Genomic DNA, 22,164 nt, shown 5'->3' on the forward strand with positions numbered 1-22,164 from the left:
AAGTCAAAAATCAGTGTCATTTTTCCAGTGCGTTTGATTAAATAGTAGACAAGGAATGCGTGTTGCCTTCAGAGAAATACCCAACAGGTATTTGACAATATAGTGTATATTTGACAATATACACATTGTATATTAGGGAGACTTCTAAAAGCAAAAATAATTGCTGACAATCAGCTAAAGCTTAAACGTACTTTGAAAAGATATAACATAATGGAGACTTAACGGGTGAGCTAAAACCTGTTATAAATACAGATGCATGACTTTAATCAATTACTCAACTAAGAATGTTTCACTGTTGTAAATGAGCCCTTCATTAAATGTTAGAGCATCATACATTAAGAAATTATTAGGCTAACCAAAGAATACCAGTCTTGACATACAAGACTCTGTAGGCAAGATGCAATTAATTGTTGGCGTCAGAAAATGGCTGTGGGTACTTAGTGATGTACCTGATCTCAATTTATGATGAAAGTCCAATGGAAGAAACTGCTGAGAACCAATATCCATTTAATTTAATTCTTCCCTTGACAAAGAAGATACACATAGTCTAAAAAGACAAAAGCAAGCACAAAGAATATACGGAGGAAAAGAGTATGCAATCTTATGCAATCCCAGTTAAATATACAGGGCCCAATAGGAAGGCTCTATCCAATCCACTTTGGCCAAAGTTGGACAGAGGCAGCTCTTCTGAAATGTCCTTGGTTTCTTCTTCCAAAAGCAAATCTGCGGATAAGCCAATTACTTCTGCTGTTACTTTGTCCATTTATTGTGGTAACAGCAGCCAATGAAAAACAGGGTGAGCACACCAGTCTGTAAGGCTAGGTCTATGCAGCAACTGCTTTGTTTGTTATATTCATTACAGCAGAAGAAATGGCTGGAATGTCTCTGGCAACTCTCTGAAAGGGAGGAATGACGGGTCTTTCCAATGTGTCCAGGATGCCTACAAGTGAGAAAATCAACACTCAATAATAAATACTAGGCTGTATTGTACCAACACCCATCATAATTAATTTCATATTACCTTACCTTTTTTTTTTGTTTCAGTCTAACCTCTATGTGCACATGGGCAGTTGGCTTACAATTGCAATTGGGAGCACAATTGCTATCAGCTAAACTACACAGTTGTCACCTAGCAATGACAATTCCAGCAGTCCAGCTTGCCATCGTTAACCAAGTGGTAGCAACTTCTGATTTCCTGCTGGCTACCACATTGACTTTGCTTGTGGGAGGCCAGGAGGGAACAAGGGAAACCATGATCACAGCTTGCTGAGATGTCATAAATATGAACATTATGAAGATGGGATTTATTCCTTTTGGAAATAGCAGCAGTGCAAGAAACTGACAGCTTAGGTACAATGCAAGGCAAAGCTGGTTCCTTTCCAATCAAGTTTTGTGCTGATACAGGTAGCCCTCAATTTACGACCACAATTAAGCCCAAAATTTATGTTGCTATGTGAGACAATTGAGTTTTGCCCCATTTTACAACCTTTCTTGCCACATTTGTTAAGTGAATCATTGCAGTTGTTAAGTTAGTAACGTTGTTAAATGAATCTGGCTTCCCCATTGACTTTGCTTGTCAGAAGGTTGCAAAAGGTGATTACATGACCAGGGACACTGCAACTGTCATAAATATGAGTCAGTTGCAGGCATCTGAATTTTGATCAATTGAACATGGAGATGCTGCAACGGTCATTATATGTGAAAAACTGTCATAAGTCACTTTTTTCAGTGCCATTGTAAGTTTGAATGGTCAGTAAATGAATTGTAAGAGTCTAGGACTCTAGGACCTGTAGTGCTTCTTCTTAAGTCAAAATCTGCTTCACTTGAATGAATGTATACATACTCTGGAAATACGGGCTGCACTATCAGAGGACTATGTTAGAAGAGTACATTTAGGCCACAACTTCTACAGACAGTGAGCAGTTCTTCCAAACCCAAACACTTCAATTTATTTTCTTACCTTCCACAACCTTATGATAAGCAAAGTGCAGGTAAAGAAGGAAGAGCATGTGCAGGGTAGCAAGTGCTCCACACAAGATGAGTCGCTGGGTATGTCCCACTGTGCGTGATACCAACACAGCAACCTAGGAAAAATAGAAATCAGATCTCATGGTTTACAATCTCCAATATAAAATCTGAATAGCATGGGGACGACAAAGATATCAATTTTTATGATTCATTTATGTATATTTCCTATTTCTGAACCACCCATCTCCCCCATTTTTCTTCAAAAGGAAGCTATTTTAGGTTCCAAATAATTTATCATTTTATACACTTTCCTAGCCTTACAAATATCCCTTTAGAGATATGGTGACCAGAACTAAATACAGTATTCTAAAGTTTACACATGATTCTTTTTATGGTTGCTTATTCACCTTTGGTTGCCACCTATATCCTAGCTCTCACCTGTAACTCCAAGTAGCTGTAGTAACATGGGCAGGAGCCACAACAGCCTTTGGGCCAAACCAGGTAAGGTTAGCCGATAGGTCTTGGACTCTCAGTGAGCTAGAGGATTTATCAGTCCCAGCATGTAAAATCTGGCCTTCATAGACTGAGGGCTGGAAACTGATCAATGGTCCAATAGTAAAAAATGTAGGCCACCAAGAACACAAAACATTAAGATATCCTAATCATCCACCGTAGCAGGAGAGATCTCCAGCCCTATCCACACCACTGGATTAAGGTCTCTTCTGCCAAAAGAGTAGAACTTTCCCCATGCAACAACTATTCCACTTAAAACTCTATCATAGCTATTTTTGTTGTTGTGCAGTTAGTTATCATCTACAGCTCACATGCAAATCATTTCAATCTAAACCTGATTTGTTGATCCCTGTACTGATGAGGAAGTATCAAAACAACAGGTAGAAATGATAACTGGCAGGGCGGCCCTTGGGCCAGTGGTCATTCGTCTCAGTACCCAGGGCAGCAGGAGAGGTTCTGGCAAATCTAGGGCATCCCACTCTAGGATAGCACTGCCCAACCTCGCACGAGGCAGGGGCTTAGAAAACATTGGCTGCCCCAGAACACTTCTATACCTTACGCAGAGCCTCCCAATGACTTCTATTACTCACCATTCGTAGTGTGGAGAGACCACCAATTCCCAGCCAGAAAATATAAAAAAGGGAGTGAAGATGGATATTGTAGGTGACAAATAGGGTGATACAGTGCCCAAAAAGTCCATAGCCCTAAAACGAAGGAAGAAAGCATAGCTAATAAGAGCATGAAGGCAGGGGAAACTCTCAGACAAAAATAACATCACTATATACATTCTGTTCCTACTCCTGATACAGGAGGAGTAACTGATTATCAGTGATCTGCAGATTACTAAAATAATGTTTGGCTATTACAGCCAACTCAGTAATATCCATGCAGACTAATGAAAATAAATTGTTTAGAAATTGATCAAAATTACTGAACTTTAGCATCATTTGCCTCCATTGTCCAATTTACAGTAATTAAAGTTTGTGAATCCATGAGAACCAATTATAATTCTGCAACACTGTGATTCAAAGAATTAACGAATACATTTGCTTAAACAAACAATATCCCAAACAATTTACTACATAATATCTTTATTGAACACACTGTGCCGATATTGACTGCCTTGTTTGGAAAAAATATACGAATAAACTCTCTAAAGGGGATAGGTTGAGTCAGATGTTCCAATCAATGATATGACAATCAAATGTATGTAGGAAAGATCTCCCCTGTAAAAAGCATACACATATGGGTTGCCACCACTGGAATTAACTCTTCGCAGCACAGCCATAATAAAATTAAATACCAGTATTGAAACAGAGCCCAATGGACTTCATAACAAAGACTGTTGTTGCTCATGAGAAGGGCTAATGAGCCACTGCTAGAATGTATCTCAATCAATCCAAGGTCAGGAGGTAATGTACAAATGGAATTACAGTACCACCATTTAACTATTTGCAGAAATGGTCATCCAACAAAAAAGTATCACTCCAATAGTTTAGGAATTCACAAAGAATTCTAAGGTAACGGCAAAAGATGTGCAGGCTATTCTTGCATTGTCTTGTAGCAGTGTTCATGAGTCCACCAGAAGAATGCTGAACAAGAATGAGCAGATACCAAGGATAAAACCACTGATCTCAGAAAACATACTGCTGTCTGATTCAAGCTTGTCAAAGACCACCTGGATGATTCAGCAAGCAATTAGAAAAATGTCCTATTGACAGATGAGACAAAAATGAATCTATTGACATTAACGAGAAAAGTGTATTAATAGAAAAACAAAACAAAGCATTCCACAAAAAAATGACAGTATTATGGTTTGAGGCTCTCTTAAAGTTTCAGAACTTAGATGAATCTCATAATCATTGTGAGAAAGATGGATTAGATTGTATCTGCCAATTCAGTGTTTTTTTCGTGAGTTGAAGTTTGAAACAAATGTAAATACAGAGATAACACTATAGCAGAATTTCTGGAAAAAAAATCTGCTGTTTTGTAATGCCTGAATCCAACAAACACAGTGAATATTATAAATTCCATGTCACAATACTTTGCTTTGGTTTGGTTAAGTTCAAATCACATTGTAAATTACAGTATTGCAGGATTATGAATCGTTCTAGGGACTCACAAACTTTCTTTCAATGCCATGTAATATTAATTTATTTTACATATTTATAGACTGTCCTAATAAAAAGACTTGGGCAGGACACAAAAGAGTAGTTATAAAAGCAATAAGAAACCAATCCAAGATGGATACCACAAACATTCAATTTGTGCTGTAGGCTCTGGGAATATAAAGACTGAGTTATTGGCTCCAGGAGTAACAGAAAGTTGTTCATCTACACTTGATGTGGATATAAAAACATCAGTTTACTTAAAATGGAAGTATACACCGGTACCATTAAAGATACCATCATCTTTAATTCAACATTTGCTAGATATGGTGGACTATCTTAACTATGTTGTTTTGAGATGACTCCAGATTGAGAAAACTTGCTCTAGACTCCAATAGACCAGTCCTTGGTAGAAAACTGACTTTTACTTACCAGAAGTGACAACATTTGGACCATGGTGATTTGAGCGTTGCATAGGTATGCCAAGAAATATATGAAGGAGGAAACACCTATCCAGTAACCAAAGCAGGTGCCAATTGCTGTGCCCATCAATGTACCTTCCCTCTGCAGAAACAGCAAGTGAATATCAGAAAGGCATTCTAGGAAAAACACAAATGGGGCTATCAACTAATACTTCCCATAAATATTCCATGTAGTGAAGTCTGCAGTAGGCATTAATTGTATTCCAAACAAATCTTTCTCCATCAATAATGTATATATGACTGCAACATCAAGAAAGTTCAAAAGATACATAGAACTGATCACTTATCACACAGGAAAACAATTCCCCTCTACTTACAATGATAGTATCAGATGTCTTCATTCCATGCAACAAAATAGCCACCAGCGTAAAGACTAGCATGAGAGGACCATAAAGCTCACCAGCTATCTTCTGGAAAATAATATATGGTAGCCATTTATCAATGTTCAAAGAAAGTTATTATATTAGCTGGTTAAAATATATTCAAAATCTCATTCATGTTTTCTTAAATATTTGCAAAAGTAATAGAACTATTAGGGAAGAACTATTATAATATTTTCATAAATGGCAAGTTATTCTATGCAATTGTTTGGGAAATGATTCTCATAGCGTTCAACTGACTTGATATAATATGAAAACCCATGTTATATAGTTCTAGATGAAATCAATTTCAAAGTTTGAGTTTATTGAACTTGAAATTCAATTTCTATGATTAATTATGATGCCATAAGCTTTTGTCTGTTGGGACAATTACGTTTGAATGGTCTGACAAGTTTGGCTGCCCACTGTGCTGAAGGGCTATTCACTAAATATAAACTAAGAGATGTGACAATATAGTATTGAATGAAGCAATGTAAGCATTGCTCCACTACATTTTGAATATGGTCATCACTCTTTAGCATTCATTGTTTACTCTCTTCTATTTGAGCAGTTTATCAACTAGAAAACAGAGGATTACCCCTGGTGAAACATAAGATAGATACCACTCTATCACACTAGTTTTATAGCTGGAAAAAAAAATGAAGTAATATAATGATGACTTTTATTTTTATGATCACCCATCTCATCTAAATGATTTTGGGCATCTCACATTAGCAATAAGCTCACCTGGGGGAAATTGATCATCTTGACAGGTATCATGGATTCCAGCAATCTAAATTAAAACAGATTGTACAGATGAATAGCTAGAAAGAAAGCACCTGATTACTTAGACAGCCATCTCATTTAAACATCTGTTGGTTTTCTTAATAAAGTAGGTTATGAAAAAAAATGCCAGAACCGAAACAACAGAAGCAGAATTCTCTCCATATATAATCTTTACATGGCCATGGTCATATCAACACTAAGCTTTAGAGTGAAGCAAGGAAAAGAAGAGAAAGCTATAACTATTGCATAAAGTTGCATTTCTTGTTTTTTTCCTGTGATCTAGACAATGGTCACAGAAGCTATGGGACTCAGAAATGAAGTTTCTGACTTTTAATTATTTGTAAAGAAGGGACATTAATAGAACTTTGATTCAACATTTACCGGATAAAAGTGCTAAATCAAATACATATGATAACATTAATATTCTATAGTTTTGCATGTCATTCTTTCATTTTCTGCTTTTTAAAAACTCTCTTTGAAAAAGGAAAACAGAGCTAAGAATATCTTGAATATCACTTGTGAAAAAAAGGCTTGAAAAAGACTTCCAATAGAAAACAAAAGCAAAACCATTTCTAAGCCTGAACAATATCCTTGGAATTGAAAGGCCTTTTTTTCATTAGCAGAAAACAATATCATGGTGGATAACTGATTTCAATCACCATGACAGCTCTGTAATTAACAAATTAAACTATTAATTGAACCTTTAATAAGTAGCACCTCTATGAATGGCACTGATAGATAAGGCAGCTGATATTCTTACAGGCTTGCTTACCTGTTCCGAACTTGGTTTGGCTCAACGTCAAAGTAGGGCCTGAGGATATCAATATTAGCATAGAGATTGAAGGCTTTTGAGGCTTGTCTCTTCCCAGCCTGCCACATCTTAAAAAAGAGAAAATATTAATTAAACACTTTCTCCTTTCTTGTTCTAAAGAATTAGATAAGTCAAAAAGACAACAATTGCAGATCAAGGGCATTTATAGTGTACCACATCAAAACAGAATTACTTAATATAGGATTATAATGTACAGAAAGATACTATAGGTCTAGACATTTTCCCCCTTTAATTCCATGAACAAGATTTACTTTACTTCTGAGATGATAAGGAAGTAAAATCAAATTTTCATAAATAAGTAGTAAGCATTGACTATGCAATTTTGTTAATACACTATGCTAAACCATGTTTTGATTAAACATAATTGTTTAATCAAACAATTGCCTGAGTTGAATGGTTAAGAGTCAAATGATACCCTAACTTATAAATCACAATGATATTATTTGTACAATATTGCAAATATGGCATGATTCTTATTAAATTCCCGAGACTTTGGGTGGTAAAGATGTCCATATATCTTTTATGTAAACCACATATTGTTGATCTAAAAAAGACAGGCATAAATTTAAGATCAATACTGTATTATGAAAGAAGGATCAGAACATTGTCCCCTTGAAGTCTAGAATCAGAAGCATATTGGAAGCAGGAGTCTACCGAGCTCAAACATCATCAAATTGGAGGAACACTAGTAAACCAATAAGAGCTCCATTTACCTCATCAGCTACCTGCCGACTCAACTGCCCTTTGAAACCTTTCATTCCTAGGAACTCTCCATCTTCTTCATCTGCAGCAGCTGCTTCTGCATCTACTTCCTCTTCTTCCTTCATGCGTTGGTGCATTTCTCCCATGTCTTCAAAACTAGAGCCAGAGGTGTCATCCATGTTTTCCATATCAATTACAGCAGAGCCTCCACCCTGTGTAATGCAAAAATAAAGAAGCAGCTCAAGACAGGTACGCAATCATCCTCTCTTAACAAGAACTATGGATTATCATCCGACACCCCCCCCCAAAAAAAACCTCAAAGGAGGAGGATCCAATTAGAGCATGTCCACCAGGAAAAGGCACAGGCTGTTACAAACATTAGAATAAGCATAATTCCCAGTTTGGAATTTCATATTAATTTATGCAGCTAATGAAGACTACTCAAAGAGCAGGAAAACCCCTATTCATCACTATTTGCTACATTCTTCCATATATACAGAGTAAACTTAATATCAGGAAATAATTAGAGATTATTATCAGAAGTTATAAAGAAAAGCTCTTATGTATAGGTGTAAGAGTAAGAATTCGTAAAAGTGCTGTTTTCAACATCACTAAATAAACTTGGAAACTATTTCAATATAAAAATATAACAGCCTGAAGAAAAGTTCAAGATAAGAGACAACATTGTTACCCAGCTCAGGAAACCCCTGAATCAGACCACAAAGTATCCTACAAGGGGTCTGGCTTAGAAACTACAAGTGGTGTGAAACACGGCTGTGAGGCCATGGCCCACTGGGGATGGGATCCTAGCAATCATATCATTCCTATATCATTGTTGTAGCATTTTATTACGTCAGGTCTGGTCTGTTTCTGAGCTAAAGTCAAAGTAATATGCTTATTTTTAAGTCTCTAAAATTGCCTGGGCAGTAGATATTGAAGAAATTCTGAGTTGTATCTACCTGAAAGGGAACACAGATAAACTGTTATCTGGGTAGACTCGCCAGGACCTAGAGAAAAACTTTTTTTCAGATATTCCACACATTTGGGATCTTTTGCCTGATCTCCACTTTTGATACTTTTTAAAAGATTAAACAAACTGTATTTCTGTTTCCTTAGGCCTTAGAACCTTCATTTTTTTGTACTTGTTAAAAATATCCCGACTGCCTCTTCCTCAGCTAGGCCTGGTGAGCTCCCTTCAGCAAATGAGGCTCTGCTGTCCTGCAATGCTTGCCTTTATATGTTTAGTTTTTTTCCTGTTTTTCTGTTTGATTAAACCGAAATCACACAAAGCACTCTGGAAATATGTCCAGAGAACAAAATGTAAAATTACATGATAGAAAAATAGAGCTATTACTGAAAAGAAAAAAACAAAAACAAAAGAGGTAGTTGATAGAATGATCATATCTGGACTGCAAAAATCCAGACAATTACCAAAGGCCATTAAGGAGATACAGAACATGTTAACTTTTTGCTGCAGTTTCCTTAGCCCAAAACTTTATGTTGAACATATATCTTCAGACATAGTATTTACCTTAAGCTGAAAGAAAACCTGCTAAATTGGTTTGGGGCTAAATTGCTCCATTTGCAAAATCAACAGTGCTCTCTACATGAGGAGCACCCGGAGGCTCCAGGTGGTCCAGAATGCGGCCGCGCGGGTGGTTATGGGAGCGACGTGGCGCTCCCATGTCACTCCCCTCCTGCGCAAGCTGCACTGGCTCCCGGTGGTCTTCCGGGTGCGCTTCAAGGTTTTGAAGCGTTTTTGGTTACCACCTTTAGAGCGCTCCATGGCTTAGGACCGGGGTACCTACGAAACCACCTTCTGCCACCAGTAGCCTCTCACCGACCAGTACGCTCCCATAGAGAGGGACTCCTCAGGGTGCCGTTGGTCAAACAGTGCTGACTGGTGGCCCCCAGGGGGAGAGCCTTCTCTGTGGGGGCACCTGCCATCTGGAACGAGCTCCCCCCGGAGATACGCAGGATCCCGGATTTGCGTACTTTCCGCCGTGCCCTCAAAACATTTTTATTCCAGCAGGCTGGTCTGGCCTAGCTTCCCTTTTAATTGCTATTTTTAAGTTTGTCTTATAAATTGGGGTGTTTTAAATTTGTTTTGGACCAAAGTATTTATATATTTTAAATGGTTTTTTAACGTTTGTATTATGTGTATTTTATCTTTTGGCTGTTCACCGCCCTGAGTCCTTCGGGATTAGGGTGGTATATAAATTTAATAAATAAATAAATAAAATAAATAAACAGTAAAATGACAAATGCTACTACTTGGAATACTGCATCCAATTTTGGTCACCATGATGTAAAAAAGATGTTGACACTCTAGAAAGAGTGCAGAGAAGAGCAACAAAGATGATTAGGGGTCTCAGGAATAAAACATATAACGGTTGCTGGAACTTGATTTGTCTAGTCTTATGAAAAGAAGGGCTAGGGGTGACATGATAGCAGTGTTCCGATATCTCAGGGGTTGCCACAAAGAAGAGGGAGTCAAACTAATCTCCAAAGCATCTGAGGTAAGAACAAGAAGCAATGGATGGAAACTAATCAAGGAGTCAAGCAACTTAAAACTAAGGAGAAATTTCCTGACAGTTAGAACAAGTAATCAGTGGACCAACTTGCTTCCAGTTGTTGTAAATGCTCCAACACTGGAAGTTTTAAAGAAGAGATTAGATAACCATTTGTCTGAAATGGTATAGGGTTTCCTGCCTAAGCAGGGGGTTGGACTAGAAGACCTCCAAGGTCCCTTCCAACTCTGTTATTCTATTCTATACTACTGTTCTACTCAGAAACGTATTCATATCTTCCCTTTTAAACACATGTACTGCTTTTCTTTTGATAGTACAGTACAATGGCAGTATACTATGCGTATACAGTTTGATCTAGTGCAGTGATAGCGAACTTTTTAGGCACTGAGTGCCCAAACTGCATGCACATGTCCCCAAACTGAAAGGTGAGTGCATGCACGTGAATGCGTGGACATGCACATATGTATGCAAGGTCATGCATGGACATGTGCGGACATGCGCAGCAGAGACCTGAAGATCAGCTGGCAGGTGGGAAGCGGGGCTTCCCAACACCAGCAGCGCAGCTAGAGATAAGATCTTTTTCTTTCGTGAACTTCTGTTTCCCTGCAAACGATGAAACAGAAGCTCACGAAAGAAAAGCCACAGAGATCTGACCTGGGGCGACAGCGACAATGCTAGCAGAGAGGGTTCTCTGTGCCACCTCTGGCACACGTTCCATAGGTTCGCCATCACGGATCTAGTGGTTAAAGCACAATATTAGAAACCAAGAGTTTCCAGTTATGTTTTGCCTTAGGCTTTAAAGCTGGCTGGGAGACTTTGGGCCAGTCACTCTCTCTCAGCCCAACTCACCCATTAAGTTGTTTGTTGTTGTAGGGAAAACAGGAGGAGGAAAGAGTATCAGGTATGTTCACTACCATGAATTATTTATAAAAAATAACATGATGTCTGGATAAAAAAAATCTTTTAAAAAAGTGCCCAAATTTTGATCACATGACTGCAGGGGTGCTACAATGATTGCAACTTTAAGGACCAGTTCTAACTACCATGCTTTCAGTGCTGTCATAACTTTGAGTGATTGTTGAATGAATGTTTATAAAGCAAAGACTATTTGTATTGTATTGTATCATGAACTGCCCTGTCTTAAAGATACTGCTCTTCTCTTCTACTCTCCATGTCTGTATCACAACATTGAGGCAGGTTACTACACTGTTAGCAAAGAATGCTGGGCAGGATACTTTACTACTAAATTAAAATGGAACACAAAATAAACATTAATATTTATTGCTTTGGGGAACTATAATTAAAGCTGTTGCTTTATATAGTCTGATGGACAATCTGCTAAATAAACATCTAGTGATAGTTACCCACTGAATATTAAATGCTTTCTATAACAGGGCGTATGACAGGGAGCAACTGAATACTATAAATAAGCAATTTATGCAAAATCCAGAAATAATTAAAGAAAGAAATAATTAAAGATTTAAGGGACAACGTAAGAAAAAAACAACAACTAAAATTTAGTTTACATCAATGCCATTTACTGTTTTACCACTTCATACTTTTTTAGCCTTGTAAACTTTTTTTTTGTCCAAACCCCGTGTGTTGCCCTCTTCTCATTTTTCAAAATTATGGAGGACCCCAAAAGAACGTTTGTCAGTATGGGTTATATTTATCAATATTTACCTATTAAAAATTAAAGCTGATCCATTTATACAACAGTTGGGTATTGAATCATGTACAAATAAGAATATTTCATGAAAAAAACTTTTTGAACAAACAAAAATATTTAACAAACAAAAAATTAAAACAAGAGTGATCTTTTTTTAAATTATTTGCAAATATCTTCAAGATCTGGCAAATAATTTTGATTTTGCAGATCCCTCAGAGGGTCTTGGAGTCACACTTTAAGAAACACTGCTCTAATGCATTCAACAGTATGGATAAATTTTTGAATCTTGTGCAACTGTGAGTATAGCAAAGGCAACAGAAATGGACGACAGAATTGTTTTCAGAGCTTGGCTGGATTGGCAGAAAGGCCGACAACAAGCAGGGTGGACTCTTCCCTGTGAAAATGCCAAATGTTCAGTAAGCTTAGCAAACAAATGGCCTAAAAAGAACAACAATGGAATGCAGATAGCTGTCTTTTATTAGTTCAATAACCAATCCAAGCACAGGTTTAAACTTAATGTTGTGAATATCTTTTCAGCTGCATAGCTATCCAAGTCTACCTACAAAGGAGGAACTAAGCTTACGCAAGGCGCTTGGAAAAAAAAAAAAAGCTAAGCAGCAGATCAGTTATCTGTGTCTGGAATCCAACTTCTTTGTCGCACAATCTGGCTTTGGGACCTTTCCCTTGTATTTATTTTGCTGTGACACCATTCATGTTTTTTTGCTCGTTCGCACAACACGCAAGGACTCTCTTTATGGACTGCCTGAGTTCTAAGGGACACGCCAAGAGTGTCAACTGCTTCTCCTCCGTCCCGCAGAGAACACAGGCACATTTCCAGCCTTGTTGGTGTTTTTAATTTATTTTTATTTTATATTTCTTAACCGCCCATCTCCCTTGGAAAAGGGCTCTGGGCGGTGTACCATACAATACAGGTAGTCCTCGACTTACAACAGTTCATTTAGTGACAGTTCAAAGTTACAGCGGTGAAAAAAAAATAACTTAAGACCAATTTTTCACAGTTACCATCTTCTCAGCATTCCCCCATGATCAAAATTCGGGCGCTTGGCAACTGACTCGCATTTACGACGGTTGCAGCGTCCTGGGGAGGGGGATCACGTGATCCCATTTTGCGGATCACCCCACAAGCAAAACCAATGATGGGGAAGCCAGATTCACTTAACAACCGTGTCGCATAACTTAGCAACTGCGGCGATTCACTCAGCAACTGGGGCAATAAAGGTCGTAAAACCGGGGAAAAGGCAGGTAAGAAATGTTTCACTTAGCATCGTAAATTCTGGGCTCAACTGTGGTCGTACGTCGAGGACTACCTGTGTAGGTGTTCCCAAAGCGAGCCCAGGAACGGGCTGACGGCGGCTGCGGGGAAGGGAACCCAATTCGAATTGAGGGGGTGGAGCCCAAGAAACGGGAAAGCCCTCACCCGACCCCCATTCCCCTGACCTGCATGTTGTCTTCGAAGGCTCCCCACTCGGCAGTCGCCGTCGCAGCCCCGCTCCTCGCTCCCCCGGCGCCCGCGGCTGCCCCAGGGCCGGACATTTCCCCAGCAGCGGCTTCGGAGGCACCGACGCCCCCGGCCGCGCTCTCGCTAACGGAAGAGCCGGGGGGGCCGGAGATCCGACCGAAGCCAGGCGGAAAAAGCCCGGATGGAGCAAAGCCAAAGCAATCCGCGCTCGGGGGGTTAAGGAGCCGCACGGGGGGGGGGGGGAGAGGACGTGGAGACTCAGGTGTTCTCGCGAGATTTCTCAGGAGCCGGTCTAACTACGGTGCCATCTTGGTTGTTCCGGGCGCTCCAGGCGAAACAGGAGCTTCACGCCATAACGACGGGACAAACAGGAAAGCGGGAAAAATCACCAAGACGTCTCCTTAATATGCGCTCACAACGTCCTCTTGATACGTGACTCAAAAGCACGCCGCCGCACATTAAAAAAAAAAACACGCTCATTTTTCTTTTAGAAAGCGCCACACACAACATGGCGGCACACCGCCACCCACTTCCGTTCGGTGGGAAGAGCCGCTCAACCGGAATTCCAATGTCACGTGACAGAAGGGACGTGCTTTCCTGCTCGATGGTAAAACTTTGCGCTTGCGCACCGGGCTTGGCTGTACTTTACAACGCGTTTGCGTGAAGGATGGCAGCGCCGGGGACCGTGGAAGAGATGCGGACCCGCGTGGTTCTGGGCGAATTCGGTGTTCGCAATGTAAGCGAAAGAAAGCAGCGGGACGGGTGGAGGGATAGTCTTGTCTGGCCACGAAGCGGGTCTTGGCAATGATTTGAGTGGCTGTTTCCTGGACAGAAGCCTGACTTATATGAAACAATATAAATCTAATGCAGCTGAATGAATGAATGAAGCGCTACTTCGAACACTGTCCTGATACAGAGGAAGGGATTTGCGAATTTTGCCTGGGATATTTAACTGCGATTTGGCAGTTTCCCCACCGAAAAGCAGGTTGCTGCTTGAATATCCACAGATGTATGTATGAACTCCACCAGTTGTCCAGATAATTCTGTAAAGCGATTTTTTTTTTTTTACTAATCATCTCGGTTTTGAATTTGGAAACTACTGAATGAAGTCGTTGCAGGTAATCCTCGAATACAACAGTTTGTTTAGTGACCATTTGAAGTTACAAGAGCGTTGTAAAAAGTGACCTGTGATCATTTTTCATATTTAGAACTGTTCACATTGCAGCATCCCCATGGTCACATGATCAAAATTTGGATGCTTGGCAACTGACTCGTATTTATGACGGTTGCAGTTCCCCAGGTCATACGATCACCTATTGTGACCGTCTGACAAGCCAACTCAATGGAGAAGCCAGATTCATTTAACAACCATGTTACTAACTTACAGTGATTACACTTAACAAACTGTGGCAAGAAATGTCATAAAATAGAACAAAATTAACAACTTTTAACAACAAATTTTGGGCTCAATTGTGGTCATATGTCAAGGACTACCTGTAGTTTATTGAACGCATACCCATATAGAGAACACAGGTTGGCAGCTGTTCAGGATTTCAGCTCTATTCAGAGATTGAACCTGGCATAATCTGCATTTTCTATCAAAGAATAACCAAGCGTTTCTTTCCTCTCCAGGTCCACACAACAGATTTTCCTGGGAATTATTCAGGATACAATGATGCTTGGGATAAGCAAAGATTTGAAAAGGTGAGAAAGAAGTGATTCTTTCTGTTAAGCAGTTTAAAGTCAAAAGTTGCCTATTTCCTTGGAACAGTGGTGTTTCTAACTTTACTTGATAACAACAAATCAGTGCAAAATACTATTTTTGAATTTTATTAGCTTGTGTGTAGTTTGGCTTAAGCTGTAGTATATTTTCAAATGTAGATATTGCTTGTATGGTGGAAACTTAGTTCAATTTCTTGCTGTTTATGAAAGATGTGCACAAGCCATTTTCTGTGCTCATCTGACTGGAAAAACTAGGAAGAATGTGAATTGAATAAATGAGTACTTATAGAATATTGTAAAATAATGGAATATTCAGCATTGATAATGACATAAACATTTAATTGTATGTTAAGACTTCTTCCTCAACCAAGGTTTTTAACAAAAAGAGGATGCCTATAGATGCCTGTTTTCAAACTTTGTTTCCACAGAATTTCAGAATAGATATGATCCATATGGATGAAAGTACTTTGGAATTTGACATGGTCGGGATTGATGCAGCCATTGCTAATGCTTTCCGACGGATCTTGCTTGCTGAGGTATTAATTTCTTTTCCACAGAAATAAAATAATCCTAGCATAGTCATATTGGTATTTTAATGCATAGGCATATCCTTAAAAATACCACAACATTTGCATTGAAAAAGTTTGTCAAAGACACTGTTGTGAAAGACAAATTGTAATACGAAGTCTTCAGAACAGTTTTTTAAATGAGACAGTTTTATTAGACAATAAACATTGTAGAAGTTTAAAATACTTCTTTGTTATAGAAACAGAGCAAGTATTATTATATGTAAGATAATTGAAATTTAGAAAGCTATTGTCCAAAATGGCAAGCTCACTGCTATCTATCATCTCTCTCTCATCTATCTCTCACCTTTATTATTTATTTAAATAACTCAAGGTGACGAGCATACTTAATACACCTCCTTCCTCCTATTTTCCCCACAATAACAACCATGTGGCGTGAGTTGGGCTGAGAGAGAGTGACTGGCCCAAAGTCATCCAGCTGGCTTTATGCCTAATGCAGGACTAGAACTCATCTGGTACCTTAACCATTAGGCCAAAGTGGCAGTATTATATTACATGTGCATAGTAGATATAAACATGTGGAGTGGGTACCTCTGGGATCTCATTTATTGTTAAAAATTTATTGCCTGTTCCTCTTATTAGAGCTTGAAAAAACTTTTCAGAAATAAAGCTGTAACTACAGGGTAGTGAATTAAGTAATACAAGAACATTGGGGAGTCTACAAAACCTTTTTAAAAAATTTCCATCTTAAAGCTTGATGTTTAGATCAGTATGTTAGACCACTAGAATTCAGAAATTCATAAGATACTGAGAACCAGTGCTTTGTTTAATTGTTGCCTAGGTGCCAACCATGGCTGTGGAGAAAGTCTTTGTATACAATAACACCTCCATTGTACAGGATGAAATCCTAGCTCACCGTTTGGGACTGATTCCTATTTGTGCGGATCCTCGTCTCTTTGAGTATAAGAGTGAAGGTAAGATAATGTTGAAGGTGCTTGTCAGGGGCTGAAGCTGGCTATTACTGAGTAGAATTTAAAACAATGCTTGTGCATGTTGCTTTACTTTGTTCTTCCTTGCTTTTTTTAGAAGATGAATGTGATGAAATTAACACACTGCAGTTTCGGTTGAAAATAAAATGCAGCAAGAATCTTCAGGCGGCTAGAGAATCATCTGATCCTAATGAACTTTATATCAACCATAAAGGTAAAATTTTTGCTTTCAAGTCATCAGTGACTACTGTTCTGTTTCTAATGCAAATATTCTTTTGACATAATCTCATATTCAAGACTTCTCAGTCTACCAAATCTTTTTCCTTCTTTAAATTGGAATAAAAAACTCAGGGCTTGGAAAATTGATTGTGTGTGTGTTTGTGTGTGTGTGTGTGTGCCTTCCCCTATCTTCACTTTGAATATAATTGCTAGCTATTCCCTTTTGATTAAGAAGATGCCCTGCTGGATTGGAGCAGGACATAAGGCCTTGCAAATAATTGAATAATGCCATAGTTTGTCTGTGTAGTTGTAAGCTCGACTCTTTTTAAAAATAGTCTTCTTATAGTTTACAGCAAACACATGGAGTGGGTACCACTAGGATCTCAGGCTGACAACATGAATGCAAATTTCCGACCTGTCCACGATGATATCCTCATTGCTCAGTTGCGTCCTGGCCAAGAGATTGATGTACTTATGCACTGTGTAAAGGGCATTGGTGAGACAGCTAAAGTTCTGATATAAATTTGGCAATTTCATTTTTTGGGGGGATGGGAGAGGGGAATACTCATTTTGTACATGTGACTGATATTTTATCAATAGATCTAGATCTCAGTGATGGGGTCCCTTTTAGAGAGGGTAAGGCGTAGTTGATTCACAACTTGAATTACTCTTATTTAATAAGTCGGTGTTTTTTTTGTTTATCGGATAGCATAACTGGTCCATGGTACTTTGTAATTCTTGTCTTTGTATTGTAAAGCGTGTGTTTGAGTTTTGGGTTAGATAAAGTCAATAATGTGAAATATAGCATCCCTCTTGCTATTTCTATTATTGTATTACCGCTTGTGTGCTTCAATGAATCTGTTTTAGTTGACAATTCATTTTTGTGAAGCAGCAAGTTGTAAAAGTTGGTAGTAGTAGTAGGTCGGAGGCAAGGGCTGAGGTGAATAGGGTACTGATAAGCTAATTGGCAATGAATTAGTGGGAAGACTCTTATGGAATATGTGGAATGCTGGCAATCTCCAGACCATAGTTTGAGAATCCCTGCCATCTGCATTCTCTGTCTATGCTCAGCTTTTTTGGTATATCAGCATTACTGACAAATGTTATGAAAGATTAATGGCCTATTTAGAAGAATGCAACTGATTTTTATTTAGAGGGTTGGACATATGTGCAAAACAAATCCTGTTTGCTGCCAGCTTTCTCTCTCTGCCTCCATTTCATCCCACTGATGCCTGATTGCATTCATTTGCTTTTTAAAAGTCACTCTTTTTCTTTAGGCAAAGATCATGCCAAATTTTCTCCAGTTGCCACAGCCAGTTACCGTTTGTTGCCAGAAATCACTTTATTGCAACCTGTTGAAGGGGAAGCAGCTGAGCGGCTGAAAAAGTGTTTTTCTGCTGGAGTTATTGAGATAGAGGAAATCAGAGGTAATTTCAAATGTTTCATGTTTAATTGACCAATTTCCCCACCCCCACACACAATGACAGAACTTTATATCTTCTGTTTGATGAAGTGCATGTTTGCCTTCTTTTATGGTCTAATTTTTGATCTTCCAATTGGCTCAATGGGTATTACAAAAAATGGCAACATAGCCACAACAAAAATGGATCTTTGGTTGAATGCCTTCCTCTACTTTTTTTTTCTATTTGCTATGCAGAGACTAAGGCTATTTTCGACTATCAAAAAATCGAGTGAATGCTTGATGTTGGGTTCTCAAAAGTGAAGACTGATTACAAATCTTAAGACAGGGATACTCGAACTACGGCCTGCAGGCCAGATATGGCCCTCCGAATCCATTAATCCAGCCTGTATGGGACCACCAGGCTGCCCCACCCACATTGCCCCGCCTACCCACAAGCCCCCACCTGCCTTCTGGAGGCCTGGGAGGCCAAAAACAGGATGCGTGGAGGCCAAAAACAGGACCGTTTTTGGGCAGCAGAATGCTACCGGAGGCCAAAAATGGGACGTGCAGAGGCCTCGGGAGGCCAAATACGGGCCCGTTTTTTGGCAATAGAGAGGTACTGGAGGCCAGAGTGGCCAAAAATGGGATACGCAGAGGCCTCAGGGGGCCAAAAACGTCATTGGCCTCCCTGGCCTCCAGAAAGGGGGAGAGAGAGAGGGAGACACACATGCATACCCACACAAACAGAAGTCCCTCATACACACCTCAAGGCAGCTTCATTAACCTGCTTTCCACCCCCAGGAGCATAACAAATTAAAGTTTAATTTGTGTGTATTGTTTGGACTGCTAAATTGGCCATGCTCACCCAGTCAAATGAGCACCTAGCCACACCCACCCAGCCGGTCCGCCCACCCAACAGTCTGAGGGACCATGAATTGGCCCAGTTTAAAAAGTTTGAGGACCCCTGCCTTAAGAGAAAAACTCAATTAAATTCACTGAGGGGTATTTGGAAAAGTCTACATAGAATCAGACTGCCAGGTTGAGGGGTGGGGGGGTTTGTCCAGGTTTAACCAGGAATGTAGATGGGCAAGATGTTATTTGGAATCTGTTTTGTAGTTGGGTTGAAGCAGAGATGAACAAACATAATCCAACATATGTAGAAAAGGTTCATTGAAGATATATTAATATTTTTTGAAATGTAGGTATTGGTTCTTTTTTTTTCCCTAGGAAAGAAAGTAGCAAGAGTAGCTAATGCTCGATTGGACACATTCAATAGAGAAATTTTTCGTCATGACGACTTAAAAAACCTTGTACGTTTGGGTCGGGTACGAGATCATTACATCTGTGAGTAATCTACGTGTTCTTTTGTTATTGATCTTTATGGATTGTAAAATAGATACACAATTTTCCTTGGATTAGGAGCGATATTCCTTTTCCTGGAGGCAATAACTAGCAGGTGGTTTTTGACATCAGAATGGGGTGAATGTTTCACCAGTTTTTTTTTTTTTTTTTTTTTGAGGGGTGAAGGATTGGAGTCCTAGGCCTCTGAAAATCAAAGGGGTCTTATTTCCAGTATTTTTTTTTAACTCTTCACTTATCAAATTTGATGGGTATGATTTAGGACTGTTTTGGAGGCTGAAATAATGGAAATAAGAGTTGTGGGTGTGGCTCAGCCTTATTTTTAGATTTTTTAAAAAAATTGTACCACTGAAAGCCAGCCTTTTGATAGGACTGCGCTGGAGGATGCTTGCACTTATGGTTTGTCTAATACTGTTGCGTAGTAGCTAACCACTAGCTCGGAAATGTCAAATGACAAAGCACCTTGTGTAATTTCCTTGCTTTTTATTCCACAGTTCTGTATTTTATTTTATAGTCTTAGTTTTTGCATCAAAATGGTATAGAACCAAATAATCTCAGTCATTTTAACGGAATTATATAATTTTGTCTTTAGATCATTTTGAGCCAGACCTTCATTCAGTGCGTAGAAATCTGAAAACATTTATGCAAGTGAAGTCTTAATGTTTGTTTTGGGAACATGATACATTTGAAAAGCACAAAAAGTAGATTATTCTCTTGGCTCTGTTGAAGGTCATAACTTGTATTCATGTATCAGTGAATTGTGATGTACTGAACAAACCAGAGTTGTCATAGTTTATTAAAAATCTGATTTATATACTTCTCTCCAAGGCTGCTTGCTCCAAAGTGAAGTTGTCCTATAAGATATGGGAAATAAGCCTTTCTTGGGGTCCTATCACCAAAGTAACTTCTGTGGCTGGAAATTTCTGGGAGTTGGAAAAACACAAATTTTACACTTGTCCAGATTGAGAAACACTAATGTACAGAAAAAGGCTCTTCTCTGGAATGGTGTTGCCCCTGTAGTACACCTTGTCTTTACAAAAAAGAATTGTTCCTCATTGAGTTTCAAGAAAGAAGTGAAAATATGGCTCTGAAATAGACAATTTGGGTTTTTGACCCATTTAATATGGTTCTCCTTATCTAGTTTTAGGACATGTATGGAGAACAGATCATATTTTAGGTCATATTTATGGAGAAATATTGCAAATTCAAAGGGTTCAGACTTTTAAACACAGCTGTATTTTGGTGCCTAGTAATGAATCCTACTGTTCAACAGTAAGTTATCTGCTACTTAACTGTTTAATATGGTATCTTGTGTTTATGCTTTATGATAGTTCAAACTGAGTCCCCTTTTTCCCCTTTCAGTCTCTGTAGAATCCACAGGCATCTTGCCTCCAGATGTGCTGGTGAGTGAAGCAATCAAAGTACTAATGGGAAAATGCCAACGCTTCGTAGAGGAGCTAAAATCCATCCAGAAGAAATAAATTTGGGAACACAAAAGACTCTTGTGGGGACATATCACTATCAAAATCCTTCGATTTGAAGAGGAACAAGATTGCATCAGTCTGTAAGACAATGACCTTTCTGAGATGTCAAAAAACAATGGTTGCTGAACCATTGCTATTGCTATTTACACAACATGGACACGACTGAAATTCAGGATAACAAAGTGCCCTGTGTACTATTTGTAGTCTGGCAATGTTGGATGCCATTCTTTGATAAGGCTTTGCAATCACGTGTACACAGAGATTCGTAGAATGAACTATACGATTTCCGGTGTTAGTCTTAGTTTCCATTACAACAGTGGGATAGAAAACTTACCTGTGTAGTGGATCACTTATTATATAGTACCTGTTTGCTGATCTGGTACTATATGCTATGAGAGTTTCACAATTTAGCACCTATCTACTTGATGTCCATAGTTCCTATAGTCAGCAAAAAAAATCCCCAAGTCAGTTGATCTGTGCCTGAGCTGTAGTTTTCTGCTTCAATATCCATGAAAATACTTGATTCTTTCAAAAATTTAAATCCTGTTAACTGTCATTATTTAATACACTTTTGTATAATATTGGTATTATATGCTGGTCTAAAATATTTATTCCTAACATTTTCTCACTACATTCACTTTAAAAGATTACTTTTTAGTTACTGGGAAAAAATGCCTCTTCAAAGTAGGGAAAAACTTCCTTGAATATTCCTCCCACCTTAAGTATGGGATTCCAATTGTTTTCAATGTTAAGGAAGTACGTTTTAACTATTATCTGGCAAAACCCGAATCTCGTTCCAGTTTAATCCATTATTGTTAGAGAATTTCTAATTGAAACAGGAGAGAAAATGCCTATTGATAAAATAGTTGAAGTAGATTTTTTTTTTAAAAAAATTGATTTATATGCCGCCCTTCTCCGGAGACTCAGGGCGGCTTACAATGCATTAAGCAATAGCCTTCATACTTTTGTATATTTATACAAAGTCAGCTTATTGCCCCCACAAACTGGGTCCTCAATTTACCTACCTTAGAA

General features: G+C 38.8%; 2 protein-coding genes across 4 annotated transcripts; one reads left to right on the forward strand and one right to left on the reverse strand.

Moving 5' to 3' along the window:
* Positions 1 to 490: 490 nt before the first annotated feature.
* YIPF3 (Yip1 domain family member 3) lies at positions 491 to 13,748 on the reverse strand. 2 transcript variants are annotated; one of them, XM_087883071.1, is made up of 9 exons: positions 13,409 to 13,748; positions 7,762 to 7,962; positions 6,989 to 7,095; positions 6,178 to 6,223; positions 5,389 to 5,478; positions 5,022 to 5,153; positions 3,072 to 3,185; positions 1,961 to 2,084; positions 491 to 940 (listed from the first exon to the last, which is right to left on the reverse strand). In XM_087883071.1, the coding sequence occupies exons 1-9, from the start codon at positions 13,502 to 13,504 to the stop codon at positions 825 to 827; spliced, it is 1,026 nt and encodes a 341-aa protein (XP_087739197.1). In that variant the 5' UTR covers positions 13,505 to 13,748; the 3' UTR covers positions 491 to 824. The 2 variants fall into 2 exon arrangements, with proteins under 2 accessions (XP_087739197.1, XP_034283990.1); XM_034428099.3 differs by having other exon boundaries at positions 5,389 to 5,481.
* A 139-nt stretch (positions 13,749 to 13,887) lies between these two features.
* Positions 13,888 to 21,722, forward strand: POLR1C (RNA polymerase I and III subunit C). Of its 2 annotated transcripts, none has more exons than XM_034428097.3 (9): positions 13,888 to 14,166; positions 15,063 to 15,134; positions 15,581 to 15,688; positions 16,521 to 16,653; positions 16,766 to 16,882; positions 17,234 to 17,383; positions 18,165 to 18,314; positions 19,517 to 19,633; positions 21,011 to 21,722. In XM_034428097.3, exons 1-9 carry the CDS (start codon positions 14,098 to 14,100, stop codon positions 21,127 to 21,129), a joined length of 1,035 nt encoding a protein of 344 aa, XP_034283988.1. In that variant the 5' UTR covers positions 13,888 to 14,097; the 3' UTR covers positions 21,130 to 21,722. The 2 variants fall into 2 exon arrangements, with proteins under 2 accessions (XP_034283988.1, XP_087739196.1); XM_087883070.1 differs by having other exon boundaries at positions 14,034 to 14,548.
* The last annotated feature ends 442 nt before the right edge of the window (positions 21,723 to 22,164 follow it).

Source organism: Pantherophis guttatus, chromosome 1, assembly GCF_059756535.1.
Source record: "Pantherophis guttatus breed Tessera chromosome 1, ASM5975653v1, whole genome shotgun sequence".
NCBI lineage: Eukaryota > Metazoa > Chordata > Lepidosauria > Squamata > Colubridae > Pantherophis > Pantherophis guttatus.